The 14475-nt window shown below is 62.5% G+C and overlaps 1 protein-coding gene across 1 annotated transcript in view; it reads right to left on the bottom strand.

The window, feature by feature from the left end:
• Positions 1 to 14475, bottom strand: part of PKD1L1 (polycystin 1 like 1, transient receptor potential channel interacting) — a 79977-nt gene extending 65502 nt beyond the window's left edge. The window contains exons 1-12 of the mRNA XM_072775765.1: positions 14333 to 14475; positions 14183 to 14243; positions 13289 to 13377; positions 10463 to 10551; positions 10172 to 10292; positions 9497 to 9693; positions 8408 to 8691; positions 5386 to 5559; positions 4006 to 4125; positions 3356 to 3524; positions 2655 to 2894; positions 1354 to 1486 (exon numbers count right to left, since the gene is read on the bottom strand). Of these exons, the coding sequence (XP_072631866.1) occupies positions 1354 to 1486; positions 2655 to 2894; positions 3356 to 3524; positions 4006 to 4125; positions 5386 to 5559; positions 8408 to 8621 (1050 nt within the window). The 5' untranslated portion in view covers positions 8622 to 8691; positions 9497 to 9693; positions 10172 to 10292; ... (2 more) ...; positions 14183 to 14243; positions 14333 to 14475. The remainder of the gene's footprint in view (positions 1 to 1353; positions 1487 to 2654; positions 2895 to 3355; positions 3525 to 4005; positions 4126 to 5385; positions 5560 to 8407; positions 8692 to 9496; positions 9694 to 10171; positions 10293 to 10462; positions 10552 to 13288; positions 13378 to 14182; positions 14244 to 14332) is intronic.

Genomic DNA, 14475 nt, shown 5'->3' on the forward strand with positions numbered 1-14475 from the left:
GATGAGGACCAAGGGATGAAGACTTTGCCCCACTGGCAGGACCCCCCTCGGGGTAGACAGTGAGCACACAAGCTCCCCTGCAGGACTTGTTAATGAAAAACTCCCACAAAAGTGGAGAAAAGGGTAAACTTCTAGGAGGAGTTGGGAAGTGGGATTTTAAGAAATACGCGATTCCTTCTAGGTGGGAATCGACCTTTGGCCTTCCTGCCGTGTGAGACACAGGAGCGCGCTCTTGCTGCATTTTAGGTGATTCTCTCTTTTCCTTTATCCTTTTAGAAAATGTGTCCAAGAAAAACAAAATAAAGAAAAAAATGGACTCATCGGTGTTGTTTCCTTTGCTTCAAATGTGAAAAACCCCTAAGTACCTCTTTTTAGACCAGAACCCGGGTCGCACAGCCAGTACCGTGTGGACCTGGGGCTGCGGATGCCTCCCTGGACCAGGCTCATGGGGGAGAAGCCCCGAGCCCTGGGTGCACCCACGGTCAGGATTTAGGCCCAGACCCCTGTCGCCCTGGCTCTGGCCGCTTCCAGTCTCCACACTGGGGTCCCCCTGAACGCTTTGTCCCTCTCCCCGACTCAGCCCACCGCCCATGCAGAATGCCGACCGCGTGGGTGCGTGCTGGCCTAGCGGCGCCTGCGTCTCGCCCATGGGTGGCCGTCACGTCCCGCAGGACCCACGTGCCAGGACCACCAGGGCCTTGCCCTAGGGACGCTCTGTGTGTCCCCCCGGTCTCCACGCCCGACCCCACACCCCGGTCAGAGGCCCAGCAGGTGTCTCTGGGGCCGGAGAGCCACAGAACTCACGGGCGAATGCAGCAGCGCCTCGGGCCGTGGGTTGCCTGTGTCACTGGGCACTTCGGCCCCAGGGAGGGAAATCCGCTCCAACCCGGAGGCTCGAAGGAACAGAAGAAGCAGAAAGCTGCCCGGTGCTTCCTAAGCCCTGGTAAGCGCTTGGGAAGGAGCGACCGTGTCCCTGGGTGTTGACATCACGTGAATCCAAACATCCCTTTCTCCTGAAAATGCTCACATCTTCGCGCAGCCATGCCTTAGTGATTGATTGATTTGGGAGACAGAGTCCCCACTGCCCAGGGAGCCCCACGTGGAGCTCAAACCCAGGACCCTGAGAAGGCAGGCTCAACTGACTGAGCCCCGCAGACACCCCTGCACAAGCAACCTCTCCAAGCCCCTGAGAGCAGGCACACGGGGGCCAGGATGGGCCCTCCCTCGGCCGAGGCACCAGGCCCCAGAAGCCCCGAGACGCGCCCTCCACGTCCGCTGCAGCAGCTCCAGGTGCCAGAGCTCCTCTCCGCCCCCGGTTCCCCATGCCACGATGACCACCAGGCCTGGCCCTACCTGCACCTTCCCCGGCCCCATGTTCTTCACGGGGGGCGGCTGGCACGGCTCCCGCACGACGAACAGCTGCTTTGCCAGGGAGACAGCACTGACGTCGTTGAAGGCTCGGACCTGGACGGTGAACTGTCCTTCCCTGGAAGGGCCGCAGCCACGGGAGTGAACACATGCGGCCTGGCAGACGTCTGCCGCTCCCTCTTCCTCCAGAACACCCTCCACCCGCGTGAGGACAGGACTCGACGGACTGACAGCGCATCCGTGAGGACAAATGTCCACGTGGGCCACCTGCCGTGCAGGGCGGGGGGGAGCCAGGTGCCCGGCTCCCAGACCGACGTCACCCGCTGACGGAGAAGTAGCCGTTCGCATGGGGACCCCCGGCAGCCACGGCCTGGCCCCTCTACGTGCCATGGGCTGACCTCCATGCGATGGGCACCGCGGGCCCCCGACCGGGATGTCTGGGCACAGTATTCCTACCCAGCTCCCCGACCCACAGGGCCGGAGCCCCCTGCCTTCGCGGTGTCAGTATGGAACACTGCTCGGGGTCCTGCTCGGGGTGCCGGGGGTCGGGGAGCCTGGGGAGCTAGACAACAGGTAGGGCGCGGGGCAGAAGCACACTGCCAGGAGCCTGGGCCGGGTGCCCATCGGGCGGGCCCACCTGGGCACTGTTGCCCACTCCTTTGCTATGTGAACACCCACCTCCAGAGGAGAAGGCACCGGTACATCGAGAGCTAGTGACGCGGCCCTTCGGGTATGTCCTTGCGCACGGCAAGGCCAGGGGCTCTTGAGGAAGTCCTGCCCGGAGGAAGGACTGCAACCTGTCCCTGCTGCTGCTGGCGCCCCAGCGTCGTGCCAGCCGAGGCTCAGCTCCACCCGGAGGCCTCCCTGGCCTCAGCACCTGGGCACCCGTGCCAGGGCGAGCCCTGTAGCGCACACCCCTGGCCTCCCTTGGGCACGCCTGCCTCCCCCCAGCGGTCCCGCTATGCCGGGGCGTCCATAATGCTCCAGTCCTTCTCCAAACAGGAGGCGCTCACTCATGCTGGACACTCTCGGGAGGATGGTGAGCCCCTGGTGGTCCTACCTCTTGTCTCCCCGCCCTACCCGTGCATCTGGCACTGAGGGGGTCAGTTTTCCTTCCTGCCATGCCCGGGCCCCAGGCCGTGAGCTCCTGGAGAGCAGGGGGTTCATCTGAGTCTTCCCAGTATCCATCAACTGCATGTGCTGCTAGGTGGGCTGTGCAGAGCTGGGGCTCACGTCTCCAGCACCACCCACAGGGCTGCACCTGCACCTGCGCCTGCACAGCTCACCTTTGGTAGGTGTGATGGGCAGAGCTGCCCCCCGGGCCCACGGTGCCATCCCCAAAGTCCCACAGGAAAGCCACGTTGGTGCCAAAGTTGAGTCTGCACGTGAAGGTGACGCTGGCATTCAGCAGAGCTGAGAGGGGAGACACCAGCCGGTTGGCGACGATTCTCCTCTGCGTCCTGATGCGGCGGGGCTCCGAGGCCACCCTGCCCAGCCTGCTGGCCGCCTGCACCGTCACGCTGTACCTGCAGTGAGAACCATGGACAGGGCCGGGGGGTGACAAGAGCAGGTCAGAGAGGTCAGAGGTAGGGAGCGGCCCTCTCACCCCAGAGAAGGGCAGGGGGTGCCTTTCGTCCACAGAAAAGGGCCTCCCCGACCCCGTGGTTCCCACTTACCAGGACAGGTGGCAGGGACGCTGGGCCCGCCCCTGTCATCGTGTCAGTCACTGGCAGAGCAGCAGGGTCAGCACTGTGACCCCTGCTTGGATGGGGATTGATTTAGGTGGAGGGGGTTGGATCTGAACCCAGGACCGCTTGGTTCCAAAGCCCCAGGCCCGCCCCTAGTTCAGGCAGAGGGACCTCCTCGTCCTATAACATTGAATGTGAGTCCCCCCCACTCGCCAAAGCGCTCCAGAGATCATCCTAGGGCAGCCGGGGGACCAACACATGACTAGGCCGCCAGCCCGTCACCACCCTCGTTCACTCACCACTGGGGGATGCTGAGTCTTCTCTTAATGCTCCTGGATGTTGTCCTCAGGGCTGGACCTTCTCCAAAGGACCACACGAACTCCAAGGGGGCCGTTTCCTCCGTGACAGCCAGGAAAGTGATGTCGATGTCAGTGGCAAACATGGTTCCGTTTGTGTAGACAGAGACGGCTGTGAGAGCAGGGGAGGCACAGAGCTTTGGCGCGGAGGGCGGGGGCCGTCCAGGGACGCAGCATCCTCACCTCCCGTGCCCTGGGGCCGGGAGCGGGATCCCCAGCCTGCCCACCCGCACGTACGGCTGCGATGACAGCCCAGCTGGGTGGTTCTGGCTGCAGACCAAAGGCCACCAAAGCCACAGCTCATCAAGTGACAGGGCCAATGCACAAGCATCCCCGTGACTTCTCCTTGAAAGGCCATGGGACAGGCCCGGGGGCTTGCAGAGGGGTCCTGCTCCTGGACCCACCCCATGCCTTCAGGTCGGAGGCGCCACGCGTGTGGCTTCTAGAAAGCCCTAGAACGACCTGCAGGTGAACACAGGGCTGCTTCAAGGGCAAATATGAATCTCAGCAGAGCGAGTCACAGATTCCGGGGCGTGCCGGGGCCCCCGTGACCTCGACGGACCCAGCAGTGCAGGGTCAGAGTGGAGACGTACGCTGCATCCGATACTGGACAGTCACGCTGGGCCAAGCCTGGCCACCGGCCGCACAGCTCTGACATGTGAAGGACACGTTACATGGGGGACCGGCTGCAAAGTGATGTGTGACAACGGTGCCTGAACAGAAGACAGAACGAAACCTGTGCAAGGGCCCTGCAGTCGCTCCTTCGTCTCTCGCGGCGGGTGACCAGTGTCTCCCATCCGTTGCGTTCCCTCTCTGAACCCCAAGGTCCTGCTGGGTCCCCGAGGGCTGTCGTGCAGGGAAGACTCCCAACAGCTCACCCATCTTTATGGGGAAAGGAGGCGGATCTCCTCTTTTTTTTTTTTTCTTTCCCAAGTACTGCTGTTCTGTGCACTTTCTCCATTTATAGCGAGAAAATGCTCATTTATAACAGTGATAAGAGTCAGTGGGTGTTTCGTTCATTGGTGCTTTGGAATTTCTGCAAAATAAGTATCCCATGACTCAGTGATGTCATCCCACTAAGAGAACCTGAAGCTTCATCGTGGCTGCGATGCGGCAGTGACCGCGGGCGGAAGCTTGTGTTTGATTTGCACGGGACTCCCCGCTTTCCTGCCTGTGCCCGAGCTTCCGCCTCCCACTCCCGGCACAGAACCCAAGGGCAACGGCTAAAATACCCTCCCAGCCGTGCTTTCTGACTTCTCGGACAGGAGGCTCCGGGAGACCGACTGCCTGCGAAGTGTGCGTCAGTGCGTGGAACGAGCTGCGTGGGAGCCTCCGGACACGGCCCCCAGCGCCTTCCCCTCTCCCAGTCCTGGGAAGTGAAGCCCGTAACCCCGTCCCTCAGACCAAGCACTTGGGTGCTCTTTCCTTCCACCGCTGCGGATATCCAGCTGGGGTTCTCCGTCAGCCCCACCGGCCCCCGAGGCGGGTTCCTCTCTACGATGCTGAGCACAAGGGGGGCCCCTCATGGTTGCTGTGGGGCCTGATGCAGCGATGCGTGAGCGGAGCCCCCAGCGCCCCGTGAGTGCTCCTCCATCCCCGGTGCCCGCCAGCCGAGCTGCGGTCTGTGCTTGGTCTGGACCCAGTCCCCAGGGTCCGTGGGGACCCCCTTAGAGCTTCCTCATCCTGCAGCCACACCCCCCGAATCCCCGGGGCCCTGGCCACGCCCAGGAGAGGCCACCCCAGCTCCTGCTCTTCAGATGCACACCCGAGGCCCTTGCTAGGCGGCCAATCCCAGGACCAGGATGTCACACGACTTCACCCTCACATGCCCCTCAGGGCACAGGACCAGGCAATGATCGTGTCCCAGATGAGGCAGGTAGGCGAGCGCGCATCTGAGCTGAGAATCGCTACGGCCTGGACGCTCACCGCCAGCAGGCCGGTGTGGGCCCTCAGACTCCGGATGGGTCGCTTACTTTTCTGATCCGCGTGGGAGCCAGCAAAGACCAGAAGCTCATCCCTGCGGATGCTGCTAGAATTCATGAACACTGACATGGTCGCGGGGCCCATCTCCACGTAATAAGGCCCGAGCTCCCTTCCGGGTCCACAAAGGTCGTTGTAAATAAGTGCCTTGAGCACATAGACTCCTTCTGGAAAAGGAAGCAAGAATGGCCGGGTGGTGAGCCGTTACCAGCGGGAGGACGATGATGGGTGAGGCTGCTGGGAACCGACACGGCGGAGGTGGCCCTGTCTTGCGGGGGGCCACTCTGTGGGCCGGGGCCAGGCACATGACGCTGGCAGGGTGCAGCATCTCTGTGATGCTCCACGGTCCCGAGCGTCTGATAATTCTTGTTCACAAAGGGCGCCGCGTTCTGACATTGCCCTGGGCCCGAGGGGATGCAGTCGTGCACACTCACGAGGCTGGAACACACCCTGGCCGTGCCGCAGCGAGGCGGACTGCCGTGGCTGTGACCATCACAACACGCATGCGACACGCGCACACAACGCCCTTCTATGACGTGGGGGGTGCCACGAGGGGTGGGGTGAGCCGGCTGGCAGGAGCGAGGGAGACCCCAGCTCGCGAAACACACCACGCTTAGGACGGGAAGTTCAGTACCAAGTCATAACCCACGAAGGACACCACCCACGGGAAAAGATCTCTGGGATTTCATGTGAAAGAATCAGGAGCTTCCATGACACAAGACCACAGGGCAGAAATGCAAGAAAGGAGGACGACATTGCAAAGAGAATCACAGGAAGCAGAAGCGACAGAGCAGGACAGGAGGCATTTGGAGCCGAAGCGAGGGGCGTGAGCAGATGAAATGAGCGGACTCGAGACACAAAGGCCCCCAGCACGTGCGTGGCCTGTCTCCCAGAGAGAGAGTGGAAATGCCAGCAAGGACGCGTATTTCAAGACATAATTAAAAAAAAAACAAATCTTTGCTGAAATGAAGGAAGACGAACCGTGTCTCCCTACTGGAAAGGCGCACCGCGGGCCGGAGAGAGTGGACTCGGGGCCACCAGCACTGAGGCTCAGGCCCGGAAAGCTACGGGATCCCAAGTATAATCACTCTGAGCCACACAAAAGCATCAAGTCAGCTCTAAGGAGGAAAAGGGAAGCGACCGCAGGGCCCCCCAGCAGGGACGTGTGGAGGATCGCGCGGACGGCTCCCGAAGCACGGAGGACTCCGCCGTGCACCTGCACTCGGTCCACACGTCAGAGGTGGGTGAGAGCCGTGCAAGGTGCACCAGGGCCGCACTAGAGCGGAGCAGCTCCGCTCCTCGAGATGGGAACGCGCAACCACGGCCAGAAACTGTCGTTGAAGGACAGCACCTCTGAGAACCGTGAGAAGTGACGATCTTATTCCCTGCATCTTCCTGATGCATTTGTTACAAAAGACCATCTGGTAACAACTGCCCCAAACACAGGAAGGCTCTTGGCACTCACCCCACACGCTAGCGGGTGGCCTGACTAGTCACGGCACGGACACGCGTCACCCAGGGAAACAGGGACTGGGAGCAGCACACGGCGGGATGCTCAGGTTACGCATCCGGGGAGCGCGTGTGGGAAGCACAGGCACGAGGACTCGGACGGCCAGGATCAGCCCCGACAACAGCGCGGGGAGCAGGGAGCAGGGAGCCTGACAAGGGACTTGATCCCGGGACCCCAGGACCCTGACCTGAGCTGAAGGCAGATACTTCACTCACTGAGCCCCCAGGTGCCCCAAACACCGGTTCTTTAACTAAACCAATGAAAAAAGTGGAGAAAGCACATCATTAGTCAGCTCTAAGCCCAATGTGGGGCTTGACTCAGGACCCCATGGTCAAGAACCACGTGCTCCACTGAATAAACCAGCGAGGTGCCCCATGTCTCCGGATATTTAAAAAAAAAAAAAAAAAAAATCCTGGGACACATGGAGTGTGAGTGCCTGGCTCTTGATGTCAGCTCCCGTCGTGGCCTCAGGGTCCTGGAGTCGAGCCTGTCACAGAGTCTCTCCCTCTGTCCCTCCCCCTGCTCATGCTCCCTCTCTGTCTCTTTCAAATCAATTAAGTAAGAAAGTCAGTCCTGATAAAAGGGGAAAGATGAGAAGTTCCTCAACATCCGGCAAGTTCTATCAACCTCAAAGCTGGTACCAACTGCAGTGGGCGCCACTGAAGTGTCTCAAGACGAAGCCGCCGCCGACCATGGTCAGCCGCAGCCCCGCTGAGCAGGGACACAAGGAAAGGACAGTGGCAGGTGGGGGCTTGGTGACGGCGTGTCCCGATCCGTGGCGCTGAGGGCCGCCGTGCACCTGGAGGGCAGGCTCGGCCGCCAGGACCCCGTGTGCGGACGCGGGCGGCGGCGGGGAGCGGGGCCGGGTGCTGCCCTCGGCCGGGATCCTGCTCGTAGGGCGCACGGGGCATCGCGGAGGTAGAAGCGGCGTCGCCCGAGGTAGGAGTCGCACCTTTGAGAACGAACCACGCTCAAAACATGATGTAAAACAATGAAAGGAAAGCCGTGAGCTGCGGCTGGAGAGCAGGGAAGGGTCCGGATTCGCCCCCGCCCCCGCCCCCGCCGGCGGCCCTAGGCCCGGGGCCTTGTCCAAGCAAGTGGCTCCAGCACCGAGATGCCCGGACTAAGACGTTTGGCGCCACTTGGCCGGAACGCAAGCGTTGGACATTTCATGCAAGTGACGAAGCGTGCAAGGTGCGTGCGTGCGATTCTCAGCGGAGCTCAAGCCCTCCCTGTGGCAGAGTCACGTGGCTCCGCAGGCGCGTGGCCTCAGCACACCCCCTGCCCCCCGGACTGGGGGTGCACCCCAGGGCCCCTGGTGGGAGTGAGCGAGGAAGGGCATATGGGGAGCGGTGCGGCGCAGGCTCCTGAGACATCTCAACCCGGCAGGCGCCGCGGGGCTGCGGGGGGTCTCCTGCCCGCCCCAGGGTGGCCGGCGCTCCCTCTGGGGTCTGCCTCCCTGCGCCCCGCACCCGTGTTCTGATCCTCCCCGCTGAGCCCCCTACCTTTCCTGAACTGGTGGTAGGCGGTGACTGCGATTCCCCGGGACACATTGTAGATCGTCACCTGGACCCCGGAGCTGTCCCCGAAATCCACCCGTAGACACAGAGCTGCCTTGGGAGATGCCCGGACCCGGAAGCCCAGACTCAGAGGGGCCCGAGCGTCCGTGTCGGGGAAGCCATGGTCGGCGGCATCCAGTGCATCAGGAGGACTGTGCATGGACACGGCCCCGGGGTGACAGCGAGTGGGGGGACGAGGCCAGGATGCTGAGCCACCGTGGCCGAGGGAGCTGTGGGGAGAGGCAGGACAGCTTCAGGGAGTACAGGGGTGCGGCCCGCAGGGGCGGAGGCAGGAGCGGGGCTGCCCACCCCAAAAGCAAGCGTGGCAGGACTTGATGGCGGGGCTACTCTCCCTGGTGCCCAACGTGGGGTCCCGGGGCCCGTGGCGCCAGCATCATGTGGGCACTGGCGCCAAGTGCAAGGCAGGCCAGGAGCCCACGGGGACACTGACGGCCGCCAACATCTCAGAGCCACTGCTCTGGCCCTTAGTCCCAGCAGCCGCGGAAGCCCCTGCCTCGTCGCTGAAGTGAGGCCCACACGTGTGTCCCTCGGATGTTTCTGAGGAAACGCTCAACACGGATGGCGCCACTTCCCACAGCTGGGGCGGCGGCTGCCAGCTCGCAGGACGTCTTGGGTGATCATCGTTTGCCTCGGTGACTGGGCCCGTAAACCAGGGCAGAAAGCCCGCCAAGTGCAGAGAGAAAACTCTGACAACGTGGAAATGTCGAGGTGCCAGTGCCCACGTCCTCGCTCCCTGTGGTGTCCCTGCCCTGCCGTGCGCCCCGCGCGCCTGCCAGGAACACGCAGTCATCACAGCTCCAGGCTGGGCGGCTGGAGGACTGATCCGAGACACAAAGCACCCGCAGTAGCGTGGGCTCCGGTGGGAAGCAGTGGCCGGCTGCGCAGTCGGGCTCCCAGGGGCCTAGGCACTGGCCACACACACAACCACCACGAGTGACGTGGCCAGCTCACCAGCCGTGGCTCCGGGATCGGGGTGCAGGGTGGAAGCCGGCCTCCCCGCCACCCTCACCCTACCTTCTGGGCAAGGTGGGAGGATGTGCAGTCGGAGAGCTGGTCGGGGCGGACACAGCCGGCCTCACGGGGACCCCCGGGGACGCAGCGGTCGAGGCGACGTCAGTCCCTGGAAGCACGTCTGAGGGCACATCATCTGCAGACGGGCAGGAGGGGATCCGCACCCTCAGGCGGCAGGGCCCTGCCGGGGGACAGCTGCGCTGCAATTCAAGAAGTGGAGGAGGGGTTGCGACAGGGCCGAGGCCAGGGTCGGCACTGGTTTCTGCACCGTCAGGAAGCCCTGGGGCCCAGCGGGGCTGAGGCTCCCTCCTCCGGGGCTGCAGGTGCAGGGGGCCTGTGCGCTGCAGATGGGCTGTGGGGGCGCCAAGGGAGATCAGCAGCCAGCACCAGGAGCTTGGGGGCCGCCGTCGTTCCCCGATCACACTGCTCCCCGGCTCAGCTGCTCTGCATGAGCACGTTTACAGGGTCAGCTACACACCAGAGCGCCCAGCCGGGCCGTGGTGCTCCTGCAGACGTCAACGATTCGGTGTCCTTGGTCCTTTACGGAGGCCCCGAGTCATGGCCTGCTCTCGGGCCGCCCAAGCAGCGTCCTGGGAACGGGCCTCAGCCATGGGCTCCAGGGCCACCTGACCCCAGTGGCGCTCTGGCCACGCTCACCCGTGCCGGGCGGGCACCCACCTGGAGAAGGCCACAGGGCACACTGCTCCCTGGCCCGACCGCACATTTCCGTGGGTGACAGGGGTCCGGGCCACTGCTGTTCCAGAAGCTCGTGATTGTGACGGAAGGTCCCCAGGATTCTCTGAAGATGAAGGGGGAAAGGCGCAGGACAGGGGGGCTGGTGGCACTCGCGGCTCACGTGGCCCGTGGGCCCAGGACTGCCTCCCCAGACGGCACTCCTGAGCGCACCCCGGCCCAGGCAGGTCCCCGGAGGCCCGTATGCAGGGGCTCCGTGGGGGCTCGCTGACATACCTGTCGGTGTGGTCGCCCGGGTCCCAAGCGGCCTGCGACCTCCTGCTGGCGGCACTTAGTGGTGCTCTGCTGGTGGCTTTCACAATGTCCTGCGAGTGGGACAAACAGTGCTAGTTTGAGAGCTGCTCACAAAACCCCAGTACATTTGGGAAAGTAAGACTGTTTCATTCACAGGATGGCAGCTGGCCCCGCTGGGCCGCAGAGCCCCGGCACCAGATAAAGCAGGCTAACCTCCCGTCCCCACGGGGCCACGTCCTTGGGGCCACGGGGGGCAAGCTGGAGGGCAGGGGGTGGGTGGGAGGCAGGGAGGTCAGTCAGGGTCTTCCGACCTGGGCCTTTGCATGTCCCTCTGAAGGGCGCAGGGGTGTGGGCACCAGAGGGCACAGCCTGGCCACTGTTTTGGAAGCACCGGCCTGGCTGCCACACTGGAAGCATCTGCAGGAGACTAGGATCCCAAAGTGGATACTCTGAACTGGCTCTCAATTCAGACACTGGATTGGCTCTACCGACTCGAGCAGCTCTGTTTCCAGCACTGCCGTGGCCACGGAGCAGCCCCGGTACCCCTGAGGGAACCCGCACAGAGGCAGGGCTCCGTAGGACGTTTCTGTCCAGCCGAACACCACACGTCTCCCTTGATTTATGACGGGGCTGTGTCCAGATGGACCCATCGTAAGTCAAAAATACTGTTAAGTGGCAAATGCATTTGACACTCCCAACCTCCCGAACGTCAGAACTCAGCTTGGCCTGCCTCAAATGTGCGCAGGGCACTTCCAGGAGCCTACGCCGGGCAAAACCCTCACATACGAAGCCTATTTTAAACTAAAGTGCTGACTCCCTCCTGTAACGGATTGGATGCTGTGCAGACAGGAGGAAACGGAGTAGCTGTGTGGGCACAGAAGGGCCGTCGGGGCATCGGCTGCGGACACTTGCGACCGCGAACCTGCCTGGGAGCTGCTACCCAGCACCCGCAAGAGGATGAACCGCACGTCGCCAGCAATGGGAAGGGATCTCCATTCAAAGCTCCAAGTACGTTTTCTACTGAACGTGTATTATTTTCATGACACCGTCGAAAAGTTGTAAGATGAGCGATCGTCAAGTCAGGACTGTCTGTGCAAGACCGTGCTGCTCCTAAGTGTGCTGGACAGAGTGGGGAAAGGAAGGATGAGCTCAGGGATTCAAGGGTCTCTGTCGGCCCCACGGAGTCCCCTACCTCCTGGAGCCGCGGGGCAGGGCCTGCGAACCAGGGGACAATGCCAAGGGCCTGGGTGAGTGCAGGCAGGGCGCCTGGAGGGGACCCGACCTTGAGGCCGTCACCCACCTCGGCTGTGCCCTACAGCTGTGGCTTCCGCGACAAAATCCAGCCCCTGAGACAAACAGGAGGGAGCAGCTGGCAGTGGAGGTGGAGGGTGCGTCACAACTCTCCGGGGCGGCCACCGCCTCGTCCCACATGCACGAGCCCCCAGCGCCCCCAACAGTGCTCCCCTATGCGTGTGTGCCTTAAAGGAGCCAGCACCCTCGGGTGGAGGAGGGTCCACGCGTTAGCTGGTGCTCGACATCCATTTCAGCGTCAGTGGTTTCAGCCAATGATGAACAAGGGCCCATCCCCTCTGGGGGACCCACTCATGGGCACTCGTGGGACTGCCCACGTGCACCCCCCTCCTGCTCTGAGGGCCGGGTTAGGCGCTCACCCCCCAGAGGAAGGCCCCTCGAGGGCCTGAAAAGGCTGCAGAGCAGCCCGACAGACGCCTGGCCCCGCTGCCCTCCACTGCCCCCATCCCCTCTGGAGGATAGGAAACCCGCGCTAAGGCAGCCCCTCTCCTGAGCCCTGGCAGGTGCTGTGAGCCGTGAGCACCCAGAGGCAATGGGACGGGGGCAGGGATGAAGCCCCGGGCCCTGTCCCCAAGGATCCCCCGCGACCACCAGCCCCGGGGCCTCCCTCCCATGAGCACTCCTGTCGCGGAGACCGCTCACCCCGCACACCCCACTGCTCCTTCCTCACCTCTGCCCTCCGCCCACCACCACGCACATTCCATTCCGCCCTCTATCAGCGCCCTGCAGCTTCACGTCTTGCCCATAAAGCCCTGCAGCTTCACGTCTTGCCCATAAAGCCTCCCCCAAGCTCCCCGGCACCTGGGTTGGCATCTGGGTCGGCATCGCTGCTCCCGGGAGGCGGCCTACCCTCCCCGCCAGGCCTCACGGCCCAGGCACCCAGCTGGGGCAGGGAGTGCTCACCTTCAACCAGCAGGACTGAGGACAAGCAGGAGCCCAGGACACGCGTATCCCACGGGCCGGGGGGGCAAGGCCAGGCCCACGGATGCCCAGCGAGCGTCGGCAATGCTAGGGTCACAGGGACGCTAGTGCCGGGCGTCCTAGCATCCAGCCGGGGGGGCAGCTCTCAAGCACCCTCCAGACGGAGAATTCAGGAGAACCCCACCCGCTGTCCTCGGGTCCTCCCACAGCAGCTGATGCCGCTGCCGAAAGGAAACCACAGCCGACCCAGGAAAATGCAGCTGCAGCTAAGGAAATTTGGGAAGCGATATTCTAGAAACGTGGTCAACTTGCTGAAGATACGTCATTCGAGCAAGTACCGACAGACCACAGAGTAATCCAGCAGGTGCAGCTCTGAACGCTGCCCGCCTCTGAGCAGCGTGAGATGCGCAGGAACGTCCGGTGTGTGGCAGGGCGGCCTCCTACCGTGGCTCGCCCGAGAAGGCCCGGCTGCCCGTCTCTCCCCAGAGCGTGGGTCACGGCGATCATTCACCCGCCACGCTCTCTACCGGACCCGAAGGGTTTTCTGGGGGGGACTAGGGCTGGGGACACAATGACCTGTTCAAACGGCCGTGCTGATGCTGAGCCCGAGACAGCGAAGAACAACAGGGAAGCAGATGGGGAGGCCTCCGGCTGCTGGGGCTGGCCTGCAAGACGGGACCACGTGGGGGGCGATGGCCACCCTCCTCCCGTGACCCCAGGGCCGCCCGCACCTGCGCCCCCAAGGCTGCAGGAGGCAGTGCTGACTACCTGACAGACGTTACTAAAAGCCCCAAATATTTTACCTGGCAGTCACAAAAACATAATTCCCATCGGGGAACAGTTTTTCAGAGAACGGGGCATCCTGAGAACAGAAAGCGCCAAGCTAGCTCTTATGTTCTGAGCCGAGACAGTGGGTGCCTTCCCCTCCTCAAAGACCCGGGATTCACCAGGGGTCGGGGCAGGGTGAGGACGCGGCTCAGCCCCCCAGCGCGTCCCGTCCTGTCACTCTAAACTCAAGATCTCCAGGTCTGTTTGCCGAAAATCACCCCCAATCTGCCAGCTGAACTACAGGAGTGCGTTTTATGATCTTAACCACCCCTAAGATTCACTTGGGGTAAGGAGCTGTACTTACTCATTTGTGTTTGTTCTAGGAAAACCAATTTGGTTATCAACTTTTTATGTAACATTTAATCTACCAACTGTGATCTTTTATGGCTCCCAGACCCAACTCTGGAATGGGGGGGTGGGATCCTCCCTGCAACATCAAGCAATGTTTTTTTTTTTTTTTTTTTTTTTTAATTTTTGTTTTAACACCAAGCAATTCTCAGATACCAGCAAGAATTCAACTGACTTCTGGCACCTTCTGCCCAAGGCAGCGTCAGACCCCGCAGGTGACGGCCTTGGGTCCCCCCACACTTCAGGCCCTAGCCGTGAGCCCCAGGCTGTTCCCTCTGCTTCTGACCTACCTACCACTACAGACGGCAGGTTCCAACACTCTCCTCCTTAGGAGGAAGCCCACAGCCACCTTCACCTGGAAGGGATGTGATAAAGGATGCGAGTCTAGGGCCAGACGGGAGGGAGCGGCGCCTGGAGCTCCCACGCCCCACGGGGCCCACCGACCCCAGTCTGCACGTGAGCACCTGCCCCAGGAGCTCTGTGATCCCAGGTCAGTTCCCCTGGCAACCGGCGCCCCCAGCCCTGGGGAGGGTTCCAAAGTCTCCATAACAAAACATAACAAAAGACACCCCCTGGCCCTTTACTGC

The sequence above is a fragment of the Canis lupus genome, chromosome 15, assembly GCF_048164855.1.
Source record: "Canis lupus baileyi chromosome 15, mCanLup2.hap1, whole genome shotgun sequence".
In the NCBI taxonomy this organism is placed as follows: domain Eukaryota; kingdom Metazoa; phylum Chordata; class Mammalia; order Carnivora; family Canidae; genus Canis; species Canis lupus.